Source organism: Thunnus albacares, chromosome 17, assembly GCF_914725855.1.
Source record: "Thunnus albacares chromosome 17, fThuAlb1.1, whole genome shotgun sequence".
Taxonomy (NCBI): domain Eukaryota; kingdom Metazoa; phylum Chordata; class Actinopteri; order Scombriformes; family Scombridae; genus Thunnus; species Thunnus albacares.
This window is the reverse complement of record NC_058122.1, coordinates 11,913,925-11,933,976: the sequence shown is the minus strand read 5'-3', so window position 1 is coordinate 11,933,976 and position 20,052 is coordinate 11,913,925. Positions and strand designations below refer to the sequence as shown.

General features: G+C 36.7%; 1 pseudogene and 4 gene segments (V, D, J or C); all 5 read right to left on the bottom strand.

Moving 5' to 3' along the window:
• Positions 1 to 841: 841 nt before the first annotated feature.
• LOC122966519 lies at positions 842 to 1,307 on the bottom strand (annotated as a pseudogene).
• A 5,259-nt stretch (positions 1,308 to 6,566) lies between these two features.
• LOC122966515 lies at positions 6,567 to 7,087 on the bottom strand. The segment is given in 2 exon segments: positions 6,567 to 6,910; positions 6,993 to 7,087. Coding segments are annotated over 2 exon segments (351 nt in total).
• A 2,568-nt stretch (positions 7,088 to 9,655) lies between these two features.
• On the bottom strand, positions 9,656 to 10,205 carry LOC122966538. The segment is given in 2 exon segments: positions 9,656 to 9,960; positions 10,051 to 10,205. Coding segments are annotated over 2 exon segments (348 nt in total).
• A 6,415-nt stretch (positions 10,206 to 16,620) lies between these two features.
• LOC122966501 lies at positions 16,621 to 17,089 on the bottom strand. The segment is given in 2 exon segments: positions 16,621 to 16,949; positions 17,041 to 17,089. Coding segments are annotated over 2 exon segments (363 nt in total).
• A 1,149-nt stretch (positions 17,090 to 18,238) lies between these two features.
• On the bottom strand, positions 18,239 to 19,483 carry LOC122966895. The segment is given in 3 exon segments: positions 18,239 to 18,433; positions 19,042 to 19,343; positions 19,435 to 19,483. Coding segments are annotated over 3 exon segments (510 nt in total).
• Positions 19,484 to 20,052: the final 569 nt, after the last annotated feature.

Here is a 20,052-nt window from a genome sequence, read left to right as displayed (position 1 = left end):
TGTTATGAATACCCATCTTCTTTAGTCCTTTAAAATGTCCAATGTGAAATATAAACTCTGTTTCTTGTGTAAAACAAATATCAGTGAAAACTACAGTAACCAGTTTGTCTCTCTCTCTGCAGTCAGATCAGTAAAGGTGGAAGACAACCAAGTTTTGAAGTGACTCGTCCTCACAGACAAAACAATGATGGAATAATTGCAACACCAGTTAAATGAATTTTGATCTGATCTGAATTTTGAAAATTGTACTTGATCAGAATTCTCTTCAAGTGTTGAATTTTGTGTTGCAAGTTTGAGTTACAACCAACTTGTGTTGTTGGATATCAGAGTTTCCCTCAACAAACACATATTTTTAACACACTTGCAACTGAATTATCATGACACAAAATAACTTCACTAAAACATGAGATGACACTATGTTTTGTATTTATTAATCTTAATCTCACCCACCGGGAGAGAATTTGGGGAAATGCATGTGGTAATGTTACCTCTTGCATGTCTTTTTCATAAATATAAAAGTTAAGACAAAAATAACATATTATAATTTATTTTTTTGTCATAGGAATACACACTGTGATATAATAGTAATTAAAACATTAAAGTATCTACAGCACCATGAAATCAATTCTTGTTAAAAATAAATTAACAACATATCTTATACTTTCATACTATAGGTTTTTACATTACATACATGAAGTTTTTTTCTGTTTATTCTTTCCTTTTCATAACAGTGAACTGGTGTTGAAATCATTAGTGGTCTGAGGGCTCCTCCTCTGGTGGCTTCATGTTACAAGTGTTCAGGCACTGAGAGGTTTTTGTTCAGGTCTGCTGATGGTTTGTGTTATTGTGGGTCTCTGGTACAGTAATACACAGCAGTGTCTTCAGGCTGCACATTCTGTCCGTTTAGAGTCACTGTTTTGCTGGAAGAGTCTGAGATGATACTGAACTTGTTCTTTAGTGAATCCTTGTAGTATGAACCTCCAGTATATCTACTTCCAATCCACTCCAGTTCTTTCCCTGCAGGCTGTCTGATCCAAGCTGTGTAATAGCTGCTAACAGAATAAGAGACCTGACAGGTGATGGTCAGACGTTGACCTGGCTGCACAGTCACTGAGGCTGGCTGTGTCAACTGTTCACACTTCACACCTGTGGAGGAAAACATGTTGAGTATTGAATCAGTGTAACAACAGTGAACAGTCAGTGTGCTGTGATCATACTGTCAGTGTCTCTGCCTCAGTGAGACTCACAGGATCCAGCAGCAGCAGCAGCAGCAGCAGAGCTACAGAGAACATGGTTGGTATTGAAGGTGATCTGATGGGAGCTTCTCTTCTTCTGCTGCAACTGACAGCATGATATCAAGTGTTTATAGCAGACTGTGAGGAAGTTCACTTTGCATACAGAGGGACACTGACAGGCTGTAAAAGAAGGATGGACTGTTGTGTCACACAGAGTCCACTTGGAATTGTGTTATTAGCATTTATTTTGACACATACAAATGTATTATTTAAAACAGTAACTTAAAGTTAATGTTCTTTCCTTCTCCACAAAACTTCTAACACAAGTCAGACAAATGCATTTAAACTCAAATAAACAGACAATTTAATTTTTCCATTCTGCCTCAGCTACAGAGAGCATCAGAGATACACAAGAACATGTCTGAGATAATGAAGATGGTTTATCAGATTGTTTAACCATCATTTCTGAAATAATATCATACAATTTCTTCAAACCTTCTCCTGTCTGTAACAAGGATCTTATCTCCACCAGGTGGTCTAGTAATGTACGCTGGGTTGTCCAAATCTATAACCAATTGTACAGGTTCAGTTAATATCTGACTTTCAGGGGAAAAAATCATAATTTTCTGGCTACATATTAAACAATATAAAAGCATATGCACCCTTTCTCTGCTTAAAGAGTCTAAAAGAACACTAGTTAGTCCTTGGCTCTAGTGATGCTACAATTTCAATATAGATAAATAAGTTTAGTTCTGCCTTAGTGTTATATTTAGTTGTATAAAGTGTGGTTACACAGAGGAGAGAAATAGATGCTTTAACTTCCCTCCCAGTAATAAGCAGAGACGGTGGAAGCTTTATTATGAAAAGGTAATATTTATTTAAATTTCTACTTTTGGTTATTTATTCATTTTATTTAAATAATGTGTCCATTAATTTGATTTGATTCTTTCCTCTGATTTTTTTTTTCTCTCTGGGGGAAAGTGTACAATCAATACCTAGAGCAGCTATTATAGAGACTTATCAGTTACTCTGAAGCAGCCCTTAGACTTTATTTATAATATTTATTCATATTATATTTATATATATTTATTTCAGCTCATTGTTTATCTGTCCAGCCCGCAACTTTACTGTTTTGGTTCACTCTCACCATTCTCATAGCGTCAATTTCATCCACAGCAGGTGTAACGGGGGACTAAGTTAGCCTCACAGTTTATAATGTCCCCGTTAAGTTTCCTTTATATCGCTGATAATAGTGACAGCCTACAGTCTCTGCGTTGTGTTGTGATGATGACGGTGGACTAACGGCTGACAGTTAGTAACATCAGTTGACTCCAACAGAGACACCCAGGCAGCTCCGATGTCAATTCAATGATGTCTGTTTATTGCTTACAAGCACTTCGGGATCTGGGGGATACAAGCCCGGTCTCAGTAAAACTATTTAACATAAATAAAATCATAATCAAAAGAAACTTACAATACTAATAAATTATTTCTGTGACAAAGCTTAATAACAGTTAAATAACAAATTACAGGGCCAACAGTCTAACCTTGACCAGGATCAAAAACTCACTATATTACAGATTACACAAACACACTATTGATACAGATGAATCAGTTCACGTAGATAATCACTCTGAATGTCAATATAGTTATAATTAGTAATAAAGTCTATCTCAGGTCAGCTATACATTAATATTTACAGGTTTCCATTTAACAGTCACACACTCTCCTGGGGGATACAAGCCCGGTCTGACTTGTTCCCCCGGTGATGGGCTTTACAGCTGCATCGTTACCTTGGATACTATGTAGCCAAGTATTAAATATTAAATATATAACAGCATAAAATAATGAAAATAACACAAATATGTACACCTTACAACTATTAAATAAAGGTAAAATTACTGACAAAATGATATTCTATATTAAAAGATTTTGCTGTCAGACATAGTGACCATTTAAAGCACAACTAATGTATTTAATGTAACATGCAAGAGGCATATGTTACACAGGCATCTGTTTTCAGCTTTAGCGACTAGCTGCTGAACATACTCAAGCATTTAATAGGTAAAAAGCCACACACAACTCCAAATGAATGATAATGTTGCTCCATAACTGCTGGATGTGTAAATAATCAACTCGTTGCTAATTTCAACATATAAAAATAAGAGGTGATGATATGTCAGTGGTGTGTTTAGATATTGCAGATTTAAAAGCCACAGGAACAATAACCTAATACTTCTATTCGGTTTTCACTGTGTGTGCATGTGTGTGTATGGTCCAGTATTTATTCTTTACATACTGTATTGTATTACTGTACTTAATTATTTCCATACAGCTGAATACACAAAACAAGTGAGATAGTTGTGGTCTATCAACCCAGTAAAGATGAGTACTGTAGTATTTTGTACAGCTGCTCGACCAACTCCAGTCACTGTGAGTCTCGAGCACAATAATAAACAGCAGAATCTTCAGTCTTCAGACTGTTCATCTGCAGATACAGCTGCTGTCTGCTGTTGTCTCTGGAGATGGTGAACCGGCCTTGAACTGACTGAGAGTAGTAGATGTAGCTACTGCTTTGACTGATAGATGCAACCCACTCCAGTCCTTTTCCAGGAGCCTGTCTGATCCAGTACATGTAGTAGTTGCTGAATGTGAATCCAGAGGCTGTACAGGTCAGTTTGTGGGATTCTCCAGGCTTTTTAACTGCTGGTTCAGATTCTGTCAGAGTCTGACCATCAACACCTGTCAAGATAGAAAAAAGAAAATAATCAGTTGATTTAAGCTGGTAACTTTTTAACAACAACTTCAACTCAAGATATGTGAAGATCTTCACCTGCCCAGCAGATAGTTAAAAGCAGCAGTCCTGTCCTATAGTCCATCATGTTAAACTGTGTGTCCACTGTTCTCTGTCATCCTCTCTGCAGTCAGATAAGTAGAGGTGGAAGACATCAAGGTTTTGCATTGACTCCTCCTCACAGCAAGCAGAGAACTGAACTGAGCTTTTTAAAATGTGCAATAATAATTTCAATATAAATTCATACTTATTATCATTAAGTTTTAATAGAAAAAATACCTTCTGAACAAATGTTGCTATTTTTGTTTTTCTCACAAAGTGCTCATAACATTCAGGATGTCAGAGGGAAAGAAAACCCCAGAAAGAATATAAGTGAAGAAAACTGATGAGAATACGTGAAAAATATGTAAAAAGAAACAGATGCTTGAGGTGTGAAAATCACAAAGCATCCTTGGAAATGGAGTTTGCAATGGACTCCAGTTGGCTGTAAGCAGCATTTTGGTGCTATTCCTTTGTCTCGGGGAAAACAAAGGAAAAAGCACCTCGTGGTCAAGCCTCACAGGTTACATGTAGGCCTTCTCTGTTTGACCTCGTGGTCTGAGGCCCAACAATTATTAATGGTTATTTAATGACACACTCATTCTTGACACAATATCCTTGCATTTAATGAGACAACTGTTCACTTTATCAAATAATATTTTTTCTGCTTTTATTGTAAACTATTTATACCCAATAAAGCTACATTTTCTTTCATATTCTGATTTAGAAAACTTCATCGCATCAATCAGTCAATATTTGTTGAATTGAACTTTACTATGTGAATGTGGTGAGTTTTTGTACAGCGTTACTTCCTCCTGTGTCACTGTGAGTGTCGAGCACAATAATAAACAGCAGAATCTTCAGTCTTCAGACTGTTCATCTGCAGATACAGCTGCTGTCTGCTGTCGTCTCTGGAGATGGTGAACCGGCCTTGAACTGACTGAGAGTAGTATTTGCTACTACCACCACCACTACTGATAGCTGCAATCCACTCCAGTCCTTTTCCAGGAGCCTGTCTAATCCAACCCATCCAGTGGTTGCTGAAGGTGAATCCAGAGGTTGTACAGGTCAATCAGTGGGATTCTCCAGGCTTTTTAACTGGTGGTTCAGATTCTGTTAGAGTCTGACCATCAACACCTGTCAAGACAGAAAAAAGAGCCTAACATGCATCAAGTTGGTAATACAAATGTAAATATGTCAAATAAAGATCAGTGAAGATCTTCACCTGCCCAGCAGATAGTTAAAAGCAGCAGTCCTGTCCTATAGTCCATCATGTTAAACTGTGTGTCCACTGTTCTCTGTCATCCTCTCAGCAGTCTGATAAGTAGAGGTGGAAGACATCAAGGTTTTGCATTGACTCCTCCTCACAGGGAGAGAGAACCAGATTGGATTTGACCATTAGACCTGTTGTTTGTTGGACTCAGACATAATGTACAGTGAGGGTTATGACCCCAGACAAATAAATTTGATTTGTGCAGTTTGAATTCATTTTGATTATGTGTCCCAGTCTACCAGTAAGCCATGACAGTGTGACAGTGAGCCAGCATTCACCATATCAGACAAGATGTTTCAGAACGGCAAGATTACATCTAAGTTTCATAACAAAGCAAAAGCATTTTTTTGACAGGTCACTAGTTTAGCTTTAGCACAGATATATTAAATACCTTCAGCTGAGTGGAAAGAAACAATGTTTACGAGTGAACTTGTTTTAAAACTTCATCCAGAGATTGAAGATGAAAAAGTTGAAAATCCTCTGAAGTACTGAGTCTTGTTAAGCAGACAGTTGGAACACACACACACACAACCACTTCCCAATGATGGAGGGAAGATTGTCTCCAAAAATGAATTTCAGCCATTCCTGATGTAAACATCTGGACGAAATGCAAACTCCGACTAAAGAGGTTACGGCAGCGGTGGGCTCATGCTAAAGCTTCCTAGCATATTTGATTTGACTTTCTGATGTGAAGTACAAACGAGTTCCACCTCAACGCCTCCAGCTCTTGACCAACAAATTTCAAAATTTCAAATAACTTAGAAAGACTGAGGAGATAGCACGGAGTAATTTTACAGCACAGGAGGTCCTCACCATCATCCTAATCCATCCCAAAGCTCATTTTTCTTGTTTTCCATGACACCGACCCTTTAAAACTGAAGCAGCAAAATGGAATTCAGCTTTTATTCATTTTATTATTTATGACAGTAAAAACACACTATGGAGAAACAGGATGACAACATTAGATAGAGTGCAAAAATACTGTACATGAAGAACATGGAGTGAGTCAGGAAGAGAGAAACTTTTTGGTAAATGCCTCTACTGTATTATTTAATATTATTATAATTATACATCATAATAAGTCATGTTATTTTTGTTTACTTTTTTCACAGTTAAATGTGTTCAAAGACGGTTTCCTGTTATTGTAACAGTGAACTGATGTTAAAATCATTAGTGGTCTGAGGGCTCCTCCTCTGGTGGCTTCATGTTACAAGTGTTCAGGCACTGAGGGGTTTTTGTTCAGGTCTGCTGATGGTTTGTGTTATTGTGGGTCTCTGGCACAGTAATACACAGCAGTGTCTTCAGGCTGCACATTCTGTCCATTTAGAGTCACTCTCTTGCTGGAAGAGTCTAAGTCGATACTGAACTTGTTCTTTAGTGTATCTTTGTAATATGTGGTGTATCCAACACGTGCACTTCCAATCCACTCCAGTTCTTTCCCTGCAGGCTGTCTGATCCAATGTGTACGATAGCTGCTAAGAGAATAAGAGACCTGACAGGTGATGGTCAGACGTTGACCTGGCTGCACAGTCACTGAGGCTGGCTGTGTCAACTGTTCACACTTCACACCTGTTAAAAGAAGAAAACATTTTGTGACAAATTATCAAGGAAAAGAAGAACTGCTGACTATGACAAATTCAGAGAGACTCACAGGATCCAGCTGCCAGCAGCAGCATCAGAGCTATAGAGAACATGGTTTATGGTGAAACTGATGTGCTGTGATCTCCACTGACAGTCTGATGTGAAGTTTTTATAGCTGAGAAACAAGGAGGATCACTGAGTTTGCATAGAATCAAACATATGAAGCATTAATGTTGGTCTAACTGGAGATTAATAGAAGAGTCTGATGACTGTTATTCAGGAAATCACCTCTGCTTTACATATGATTTTGTAATTTCATCACATTTATTTAATTATTTGTTGACTTTACTTACTTACTTACTCTGAAGTTTCCAGACTGAATTTGTACTTAAGCATGATATATGGTTAATTCAGTGAATTTATAATGATGCTATGATTTTATTTAAAATGACATTTTAAATAATCTACCATTTAATCATGTATTATTGTAGATAAACTGATTGTATTCTAATATTGCATTTTTCAAGAATGAGATTTTACAATAGTTGAATTTGTGTAATAATGGATGAAAACTTATTATCATCCACAACAACATGAATAAATAGAATTAATTGAAAGTTATGAAGAGTCTGACATCTTAAAAAAGAATATGTATGTGTACTTTTAATAAAACATTTATTACTGTATATGTAAATTCATCATTTGCCAACAGAAAGTGAAGTGACAACAAAATCATGTAACATGAGTTTTCTGCAGCTGTGTGGAGGTTTGGAGTTTTAGATAAAATACTGTCTTGTATCAGTGTTGCACATGTTTGAAGCCACAGACATTCAGAGCCTCTAGAGAGCTGCTCAGATACTGAAATTAAGTTGCTTTAGGTAAGAAGAGAATTAAAATCTTTCTGAAGAACTGTTGTTAGGATTCTTTGTTTAAAAACCCAATTAGCATATTATTGGTTCCAATAAGGTGTTTTAGTGTGAAGGAATTACATCATTTTCTTGAACTAACTGAACTGATGACATGATTCATGTGAGTTAAAGGGGGTCTGATGAGTACTAGAGGATTTTGTACAGCTGCTCAACCAACTCCAGTCACTGTGAGTCTCGAGCACAATAACAAACAGCAGAATCTTCAGTCTTCAGACTGTTCATCTGCAGATACAGCTGCTGTCTGCTGTTGTTTCTGGAGATAGTGAACCGGCCTTGAACTGACTGAGAGTAGTGTGTGCTACCATCACCACTACTGATATAAGCAATAACTCCAGTCCTTTTCCAGGAGCCTGTCTGATCCAAGCCATCCAGTAGCCACTGAATGTGAATCCAGATGTTGTACAGGTCAGTTTGTGGGACTCTCCAGGCTTTTTAACTGCTGGTTCAGATTCTGTCAGAGTCTGACCATCAACACCTGTCAAGATGAAAAAGGAAAATAATCAGTTGCTTTAAGCTGGTAACTTTTTAACAACAACTTCAACTCAAGATCTGTGAAGATTTTCACCTGCCCAGCAGATAGTTAAAAGCAGCAATCCTGTCCTATAGTCCATCATGTTAAACTGTGTGTCCACTGTTCTCTGTCATCCTCGCTGCAATCAGATAAGTAGAGGTGGAAGACATCAAGGTTTTGCATTGACTCCTCCTCACAGCAAGCAGAGAACTGAATTGAGCTTTTTAAAATGTGCAATAATAATTTTAATATAAATTTCATACTCATTATCATTAAGTTTTAATAGAAAAAGTACCTCCTGAACAAATGTTGCTTTGTTTTGTTTTTCTCACAAAGTGCTCATAACATTCAGGATGTCAGGGGGAAAGAAAACCCCAGTAAGAATATAAGTGAAGAAAACTCATGAAAATACATGAAAAATATGTAACTCCTCAGTACATGGATGTTATTAATACCCATCTTCTTTAGTCAATAAAAATAAAATGTCCAACGTGAAACATAAACTCGGTTTCTTGTGTCAAACAAATGTCAGTGAAAACTACAGTAACCAGTTTGTCTCTCTCTCTGCAGTCGGTTCAGTAAAGGTGGAAGACAACCAAGTTTTGAACTGACTCGTCCTCACAGACAAAACAATGATGGAAGAATTGCAACACCAGCTAAATTAATTTTGATTTAGTTCATCTATATTTGAAAATTGTACTTAATCAGAATTCTCTTCAAAAGTTGAATTGTGTGCTGCAAGTTTGAGTTACAACCAACTTGTGTTGTTGGATATCAGAGTTTCCCCCAACAAACACATATTTTTAACACACTTGCAACTGAATTATCATGACACAAAATAACTTCACTAAAACATGAGATGACATTATGTTTGTTATTACCAAGCTTAATCTCACCCACCAGGAGATAATTTGGGGAAATACATGTGGTAATGTTACCTCTTACATGTTTGCATGCATTTTCATAAATATAAAAGTTTAGACAAAAATAGCATATAATTTTTTTGTCATAGGAATACACACTGTGGTATAATACTAATTAAAACATTAAAGTATCTACAGCACTGTGAAGTCAATTCTTGTTAAAAGTAAATTAACAACATATTTTATACTTTCATACTATAGGTTTTTACATTACATACATTAAGGTTTTTTTCTGTTTATTCTTTCCTTTTTTCCCTAAGTGAACTGGTGTTGAAATCATTAGTGGTCTGAGGGCTCCTCCTCTGGTGGCTTCATGTTACAAGTGTTCAGGCACTGAGGGGTTTTTGTTCAGGTCTGCTGATGGTTTTTGTTATTGTGGGTCTCTGGCACAATAATACACAGCAGTGTCTTCAGGCTGCACATTCTGTCCGTTTAGAGTCACTGTGTTGCTGGAAGAGTCTAAGTCGATACTGAACTTGTTCTTTAGTGTATCTTTGTAGGCTGTGGAGGATCCAACTCTCATTCCAATCCACTCCAATTCTTTCCCTGCAGGCTGTCTGATCCAAGCTGTCCAATAGCCACTAACAGAATAAGAGACCTGACAGGTGATGGTCAGACGTTGACCTGGCTGCACAGTCACTGAGGCTGGCTGTGTCAGCTGTTCACACTTCACACCTGTTAAAAGAAGAAAATTTTGTGTGACAAATTATCAAGTTACACTGCAAAAGAAGAACTGCTGACTATGACAAATACAGAGAGACTCACGGGATCCAGCTGCCAACAGCAGCAGCAGAGCTACAGAGAACATGGTTTATGGTGAAACTGATGTGCTGTGATCTCCACTGACAGTCTGATGTGAGGTTTTTATAGCTGAGAAACAAGGAGGATCACTGAGTTTGCATAGAATCAGACACATGAAGCATTAATGTTGGTCTAACTGGAGCCTAATAGAAGAGTCTGATGATTGTTATTACTGTATATCTGCAAATTGAAAACTCACCTGGAAATCATCTCTGCTTTACATATAATATTCTAATTTCATTACATTTATTTAATTATTTAATTATTTGTTGACTTTACTTACTTATTTCTTTCAAACAGAAATACAACAACAGCAGCAGGATCATGTAAATATCATGAAAAGTTGAGTTTGCATAAAAGATGTTGAATAGTTTCAGTGTTTTCAAATGTTTGAAGACACAGACACACAGAGAAACTTGGACTTTATAGATTACTGCTGTCTTCTCTCAGCAATGGTTTCAATGAAGCTACAGTATGTGATGGAAGAGTCAGATTTTTAAATTATATATATATTATAAATTTTTTCTAATGAAATGTAACTAACTTAAAGCTCAGTCATACATCAGTGGTACTCAGATGACTGTGTGTTGCGTAATTGTGAATTAGTTGACCTGAGGACATTAATAATGTGAGACTGAGAGTCACAAATGACTTTTGTACATTTCAACGCCATGTACATGTCAAACAGTTGTATCAGGCTTTAGCTCAGTACAGGGTTCAAGAAAAGCAGATCTGAGTGTTTCCTTATTGCAAAAGCAGAGAGAAACTTGACACTGACCTCTAGTGATTCTGTAAAGGAAACTACAACTTTTTTCCCCTCATATTATGATTCCACATAATGTATAGACATTATGTTGTCTTAATTTACAGAAATATTTTTTTAAACATCTCTATTGTTATTTGTAGTAGTTTTTATTTTCTTTATTTCACACCCAGACAAATGTATCATGAAGTTTGATGTTTCTCATGTTTAGTAAAGAATATTGTTGAGGAACACACAACTTTAAGTAATGCAGACACAAATGTTGCTGTAATTTATTATTAAACATACCGTATTACTAAATGCTACCAGCCCAGAAGATGAGAACTGTAGGATTCTGTACAGCTGCTCAACCAACTCAGTCACTGTGGATATCGAGCACAATAATAAACAGCAGAATCTTCAGTCTTCAGACTGTTCATCTGCAGATACAGCTGCTCTCTGCTGTTGTCTCTAGAGATGGTGAACCGGTCTTGAACTGACTGAGAGTAGTATGTGCTACTACCATCACTGCTAATTTCAGCAATCCACTCCAGTCCTTTTCCAGGAGCCTGCCTGACCCAGTTCATATAGTAGCTGCTGAATGACAATCCAGATGTTGTACAGGTCAGTTTGTGGGATTCTCCAGGCTTTTTAACTGCTGGTTCAGATTCTGTCAGAGTCTGACCATCAACACCTGTCAAGACAGAAAAAAGAAAATAATCAGTTGATTTAAGCTGGTAACTTTTTAACAACAACTTCAACTCAAGATCTGTGAAGATCTTCACCTGCCCAGCAGATGGTTAAAAGCAGCAGTCCTGTCCTATAGTCCATCATGTTAAACTATGTGTCCACTGTTCTCTGTCATCCTCTCTGCAGTCAGATAAGTAGAGGTGGAAGACATCAAGGTTTTGCATTAACTCCTCCTCACAGCAAGCAGAGAACTGCATTGAAGTTTTTAAATATGCAATACTCTTACGTTGCATAAAACAAAAGTCGCAATAGAAACTAATCAATTTGTCATTTTCTTTGCAGTTGGATCAGTGAAGTTGGAAGTCAACCAAGTTTTGAATTGACTCGTCCTCACATGGAGGATAGAATTTGGCCTTTTGTTTGTTGTGCAAAATAATAATGTAATAATTTCAACACAAGCTAAATTAATTTTGAATTAGGCAATCTATATTTGAAACTTCTATTTAATCAGAATTGTCTCCAAAAGTTGAATTTTGTGTTCAAAGTTTGAGTTACAACCATCTCGTGTTGTTGGATATCAGAGTATCACTCAACAAATACATATTTTTAACACACTCACAACTGAATTATCATGACACAAAATCTTAACTTTGCTAAAACATGAGATGAATCTCACCTCAGATAATTAAAATGATTTTCATAAACATGAACAAAAACCAATGGCTGCCTACAAGAAAGGACATCTAAAATCTAATGAACCATTTTTAAAAATGGTGAACATTAATCTACAATATGCAGAGGACGAAGACATCAAACAACCTGTTTAATTTATAATCATTAATAATAGTGCAGAGGAGCAAGAAAGAAGTAACACTGTTGTTAGTTGTTTATAACTTTATTTTATTTTAATACCACAGCCTATTTAACTTATTTACAGTTTGCTGATATTTTGATCTACTGAGGTCACCTGTAATGTTTGCATCTATACTGGAGACAGATCGTACCAAAGACTGTGAAAGTGTTTTGTAAAGCTCTTGTATTCTCACGAGTAAAAGGAGAAAACGTTACATTTCTTGTCCTGTTCAGTCCTTCCTCTCATTGTTAGTCCAGACTGACAAAAGTAATTTATGTGGAGCCACAAACTAAAACTAAAAGTCACATAAAGAAAGATTATTTATGTTTCATTTCTTGTTAGATGAAGAGCTTTTAAAGTGTAGTTGTCAGCTGAAATAATGCTGCAACAAATTCACCACTTGCACTATAAGGGAGAGAGAACACTTTTTGATAAATGCCTCCACTATATTATTTTATATTATTATAATTGTTGTTTCTTTCTTGTATTGTAACAGTGAACTGGTGTTGAAATCATTAGTGGTCTGAGGGCTCCTCCTCTGGTGGCTTCATCTTACAAGTGTTCAGGCACTGAGGGGTTTTTGTTCAGGTCTGCTGATGGTTTGTGTTATTGTGGGTCTCTGGCACAGTAATACACAGAAGTGTCTTCAGGCTGCACATTTTGTCCGTTTAGAGTCACTGTTTTGGTGGAAGAGTCTAAGTCGATACTGAACTTGTTCTTTAGTGAATCTTTGTAGTATGTGGTGTATCCAACATGTGCACCTCCAATCCACTCCAGTTCTTTCCCTGCAGGCTGTCTGATCCAAGCTGTGCAATAACTGCTAAGAGAATAAGAGACCTGACAGGTGATGGTAAGACGTTGATCTGGCTGCACAGTAACTGAGGCTGGCTGTGTCAACTGTTCACACTTCACACCTGTGGAGGAAAACATATTGAGTATTGAATCAGTGTAACAACAGTGAACAGTCAGTGTGCTGACTCACAGGATCCAGCAGCCAGCAGCAGCAGAGCTACAGAGAACATGGTTGGTATTGAAGGTGATCTGATGGGAGCTTCTCTTCTTCTGCTGCAACTGACAGCATGATATCAAGTGTTTATAGCAGACTGTGAGGACGTTCACTTTGCATAAAGAAGAACGCTACCAGGCTAGAGAGGAAGGATCCCTCAGAAAAAGTGACACTTTTAAAAGGAGCACATATATTTTGATGTATATTTAAGAAAAATCTATTATTATTTAGAATTTTATCTGTTTTGTTTTTATTCTTCACAACACAGACAAATACATTTACATCAACTGACAATGTAAGACCCTTTCAGACATGGATTGACAGACACTCAGATTTACATAAAAGTGACCCCGCTGCTCATTCAGACATGTGACTGACATGTTAAAAAATCAGCAAGATTACTGTAAAGAGGTGCATGTCTAAAGGGGCTTTAGAGATCAGAGCTGCATGTGGGAGGAAACACAAAGCTACAAAATAACATGTTTGAGTTAATAAAGAGAGACTGTGTATTCTGACTGTTTCAGTGACTTTAAACTGACATTTTTCTGGAAATACTGAAATTAAATTTTTGGCTTTGACATGATGAGTTTTTGTACATCATTGCACCATTGTCACCTATATATAATGAAAATTGCAAACTGGCAAATATTCACTTTGGCATTTTAATACAAATTCAATATATTTATGTTTTTTTTTCATCTTTAAATTTTGTTCTTTATCTTATTTTTGCTCCTCTTCTAATTAGCATTCTTAAGTGCAACTATCTGTTTTAGCACAGCCTCAGGAGTATGTCACCCTGCATTTCAATGCACATATTGTATGAGCATGTGATGAATGAAACCTTTGAATTTTCTAAAATGAACAAATTTCATTATTGTTTGGGTGGAGCATCAAAATGTTCATCTTCTGGGATAATAATCTTAAATCTTGACACAGATGTTGAAAGTTTTTGGGGTCTTTTTTGGCAAAATTACAAAAAAAAAAGTTTTTTTCTTTGCATGGAAAGGAAAATGGTCTTTTACTGTAATCAATAAGCATCATAAAACACTTTTATAAAATATTTAAATTAATCACATCCTTGTAATCTGGAAAAGTTGAGTGTCTAAGGGCTCTTGATATAGACACCAAGTCAAAGAAAAATCACTTGGAGAAAACATTTAAATAACCAACAACTTCTCTGTCAGAGAGTAACTGGACACATATACTCTGCTGAATATTATTTATTTAATTTTGCATTAACAACATGTGCCTGGTTGAGTCTTGCTGGTTGCTGGGTATTTGTGCAGGTCTGTTGGTGGTTTGTATCACTGTGGGGTGACGTACACAGTAATACACAGCTGTGTCCTCAGACTGCGGATTCTGTCCTTTTATTGTCGCTGCTCCTGCAGACATGTCTATGCTGTAGCTGAACTTGTTCTTCAGAGCATTATTTTGATAAAAGCTGCCAGTGCTTTCTCCCCACGGATGTATAATCCAGTCCATTGGTTTTCCTTCACGCTGTCTGATCCAACCTGTTGCATAGCTGCTATCAGTCAGAGAATAACCAGAGACCTGACAGGTGATGGTGTGACAGCCCCAGAGCCTGGTGCCTCTGTTGCCTTTGGTCCTGTGGTTTGTGTCTGTGTGTTTGCAGATCCTTGGATGGGTGGAGCCGATGTCATTCAAGTACTAACTGGGAACACCTGGCCAGTGCCCCAGAAAGCATTTAAACCCGCCTGCCCTGATTCCAGTCTCTCTCTGATCTCTTCTCCACTCACCACGCTGTGGTTGTTTTTTGCGTTGCCTTTTTGGTTTTGTTCTGCACTGACAACACGCACCTCACATTATACAACACATCCACACACTTTCAAACACCATTGATACTGACTTCCACACCCCATTGCAATTATTGTTATTTACTTTAATAAACTTCAGTTTATTATTGCTGAATTTGGGTGTGCGTCTCCCTCCTTTGTTGTGGCCTGCGAACCGGTCATAATAATGGTCATAACAATGGTGTTAATGTAGATAAACTGATTTTAGTCTAATATTAAATGTTTCAAGGATAAGATTAGCCATAATTTCTTTATACCAGGTTTGTCAGAAAAACAATGGTTATCCAGACTGCACAACCATTGAGTCTGGCTGGATGAGATCAATACTGTACACACCCATGGAAAGAGAAATAAACATTATCTCCATCATTCATCTGACTATTCAGTGTTTCTAATGCGTTTATTAGTGTGAATCCACTGAAAGCTCCTCACAGGATCCAGCTGCCAGCAGCAGCATCAGAGCTGCAGAGAACATGGTTGATGTTGAAGCTGAACTGATGTGAGCTCTTCTGTCCTCTCACTGACACACACACACACACACACACGCACTTCACTTCCTTATGAGTCACATTTATTTGCATATTGTTGAACGAACACTTATATATTTGTTGTTACTTATATTTCTCAGTTTGAGGTGAAAGGTTCAGTCTTTCTTAAGTTTCTAGACTGAATATGTACTTAAACATGTTATATGGTTAATTTAGTGAACTTATGATGGTGCTATGATTTTGTTTAAAATGACATTTAATATAATTAAACATCTATTAATGTAGTTAAACTGATTTTAGTCTAATATTAAGAGTTTCAAGGATAAAATATTACAATAGTTGGATTTGTGTAATAATGGATCAAAACACATTATCATTCACAAAAAACTTTGATAAATTGTTTTCAAATTCTGTCTTTGATGACTCTACTGTAAATCTATGTAAGTTTAAAATAGTGACATAGTGAAAAATATATTTGTCTACTTTTAATTTTAAAAATACTGTATTTATTGACTTTACCCATATGGTTAAATTCATCATTTGCCAACAAAATGTGAAGCAATGTGTAACAGTATGAGTTTTCTGCAGCTGTGTGCAGGTTTGGAGTTTATATTATATAAAATACTTTTAATGGTTTCAGTGTTGCAGATGTTTGAGCCTCTAGAGAGCTGCTCACATACTGAAATTCATGTAAAAACAACAACAAAAGAGTTTTTTCTTACATGAGAAGAGAAATCAAATCTTTATTAAGAGTTATCATTAAAAATGATGCTCTCTCAGGAAATGTACTTTAAAAACCAAATTATAGTATCACTGTTTCCAAAAAAGATGTTTGCATCTGAAGGAATTATGTCATTTTCTTGAACCACCTGAGCTGAGAAAATACATGATTCATGTGAGTTAAAGGGGGTCTGATGAGTACTGTAGGATTTTGTACAGCTGCTCAACCAACTCAGTCACTGTGAGTCTCGAGCACAATAATAAACAGCAGAATCTTCAGTCTTCAGACTGTTCATCTGCAGATACAGCTGCTCTCTGCTGTTGTCTCTGGAGATGGTGAACCGGCCTTGAACTGACTGAGAGTAGTCTGTGCTACTACCACTGCTACTGATATAAGCAATCCACTCCAGTCCTTTTCCAGGAGCCTGTCTGACCCAGGCCATGTAGTAGCTACTGAATGTGAATCCAGATGTTGTGCAGGTCAGTTTGTGGGATTCTCCAGGCTTTTTAACTGCTGGTTCAGATTCTGTCAGAGTCTGACCATCAACACCTGTCAAGACAGAAAAAGGAAAATAATCAGTTTCTTTAAGCTGGTAACTTTTTAACAACAACTTAAACTCAAGATATGTGAAGATCTTCACCTGCCCAGCAGATAGTTAAAAGCAGCAGTCCTGTCCTATAGTCCATCATGTTAAACTGAGTGTCCACTGTTCTCTGTCATCCTCTCTGCAGTCAGATAAGTAGAGGTGGAAGACATCAAGGTTTTGCATTGACTCCTCCTCACAGAAAGCAGAGAACTGGATTGATCTTTTGAAATTTAACAATACTGAATTAATATATTGATACATTTTAACAGAAACAAAAGTATCAAAGTAACTCTTGAATACATGTTCATGTTATTCTTTGTTTTGTTTTTTCTCTCAAAATGTCATATATTCAGGATGTCAGAGAACATAAAACCCCAGTAAGCAAAAAGTGAAGAAAACTGACAAGAATACATGAAAAATAACAACTCCTCAGTACATGGATGTTATTAATACCCATCTTCTTTAGTCAATAAAAATAAAATGTCCAACGTGAAACATAAACTCTGTTTCTTGTGTCAAACAAATATCAGTGAAAACTACAGTAACCAGTTTGTCTCTCTCTCTGCAGTCGGATCAGTAAAGGTGGAAGACAACCAAGTTTTGAACTGACTCGTCCTCACAGACAAAACAATAATAGATCTGCAACACCAGCTAAATGAATTTTGATTCAGTTAATCTAATTTTGAAAATTGTACTTAATCAGAATTCTCTTCAAAAGTTGAATTTTGTGTTGCAAGTTTGAGTTACAACCAACTTGTGTTGTTGGATATCAGAGTTTCCCCCAACAAACACATATTTTTAACACACTTGCAACTGAATTATCATGACACAAAATAACTTCACTAAAGCATGAGATGACATTATGTTTTGTATTTATTAATCTTAATCTCACCCACCGGGAGATAATTTGGGGAAATGCATGTGGTAATGTTACCTCTTGTATGTCTTTTTCATAAAAATAAAAGTTTAGACAAAAATAACATATTATTATTGATATTTTTTGTCATAGGAATACACACTGTGACATAATACTAATTAAAACATTAAAGTATCTACAGTGCCACGAATCAATTCTTGTTAAAAATAAATGAACAACATATTTTATACTTTCATACTATAGGTTTTTACAATACATACATTATGGTTTCTTTCTGTTTATTCTTTCCTTTTCATGACAGTGAACTGGTGTTGAAATCATTAGTGGTCTGAGGGCTCCTCCTCTGGTGGCTTCATATTACAAGTGTTCAGGCACTGAGGGGTTTTTGTTCAGGTCTGCTGATGGTTTGTGTTATTGTGGGTCTCTGGCACAGTAATACACAGCAGTGTCTTCAGGCTGCACATTCTGTCCGTTTAGAGTCACTCTGTTGCTGGAAGAGTCTAAGTCGATACTGAACTTGTTCTTTAGTGAATCTTTGTAGGCAGAGCCTCCAGTATATCTACTTCCAATCTACTCCAATTCTTCTTGTCTGATCCAAGCTGTCCAATAGCTGCTAACAGAATAAGAGACCTGACAGGTGATGGTCAGATGTGACCTGGCTGCACAGTCACTGAGGCTGGCTGTGTCAACTGTTCACACTTCACACCTGTGGAGGAAAACATGTTGAGTATTGAATCAGTGTAACAACAGTGAACAGTCAGTGTGCTAACTACATTAAAACAACATGTGAAGTGACAACAAAATCATGTAACAGTACAAGTTTTCTTCAGCTGTGTGGAGGTTTGGAGTTTTATATAAAATACTTTTAATGGTTTCAGTGTTGCAGATGTTTGAGCCTCTAGAGAGCTGCTCACTTAAAAAAAAACAACAAAAAAAGTTTTTTTCTTACATGAGAAGATAATTCAAATCTTTATTCTTATCCTCTCTCAGGAAATGTACTTTAAAAAACAAATTATAATATCACTGTTTCCAAAAAATATGTTTGCGTCTGAAGGAATTACATCATTTTCTTGAATCACCTGAGCTGAAAAAATACATGATTCATGTGAGTACAAGGGGGTCTGATGAGTATTGTAGGATTTTGTACAGCTGCTCAACCAACTCAGTCACTGTGAGTCTCGAGCACAATAATAAACAGCAGAATCTTCAGTCTTCAGACTGTTCATCTGCAGATACAGCTGCTCTCTGCTGTTGTGTCTGGAGATGGTGAACCGGCCTTGAACTGACTGAGAGTAGTATTTGCCACTACCATCATAACTGATAGTTGCAACCCACTCCAGCCCTTTTCCAGGAGCCTGTCTGATCCAGGCCATAGCATAGCTGCTGAATGTGAATCCAGATGTTGTACAGGTCAGTTTGTGCGATTCTCCAGGCTTTTTAACTGCTGGTTCAGATTCTGTCAGAGTCTGACCATCAACACCTGTCAAGACAGAAAAAGGAAAATAATCAGTTTCTTTAAGCTGGTAACTTTTTAACAACAACTTAAACTCAAGATCAGTGAAGATCTTCACCTGCCCAGCAGATAGTTAAAAGCAGCAGTCCTGTCCTATAGTCCATCATGTTAAACTGTGTGTCCACTGTTCTCTGTCATCCTCTCTGCAGTCAGATAAGTAGAGGTGGAAGACATCAAGGTTTTGCATTGACTCCTCCTCACAGGGAGAGAGAACTGCATTGAACTTTTTTAAATGTGCAATACTGAAAAGCTTCAACATGATAATGAAGTTTTAATACAAAAAAGTAACTCCTGAAAAAATGTTTTTCATAGTGTTATACTTTGTTTTATTTCTTTTATGTCTTTTTTTCTCACAAACTTTTCATAAGTCATATTCAGAACTTCAGACAAAAGAAAACCCCAGTAGGCATAAAAGTGAAGAAAACTGATGAAAATACATCAAAAATATGTAACCCCTCAGTACATGGATATAATTTATCTCTATCTTCTTTAGTCAATAATAATAAAATATCCAATCAAAAAAATAAACTCTTTTACTTTGTGTAAAACAAAAGTCGCAGTGGAAACTAATCAATTTGTCATTTTCTTTGCAGTTGGATCAGTGAAGTTGGAAGTCAACCAAGTTTTGAATTGACTCGTCCTCACATGGAGGATAGAATTTGACCTTTTGTTTGTT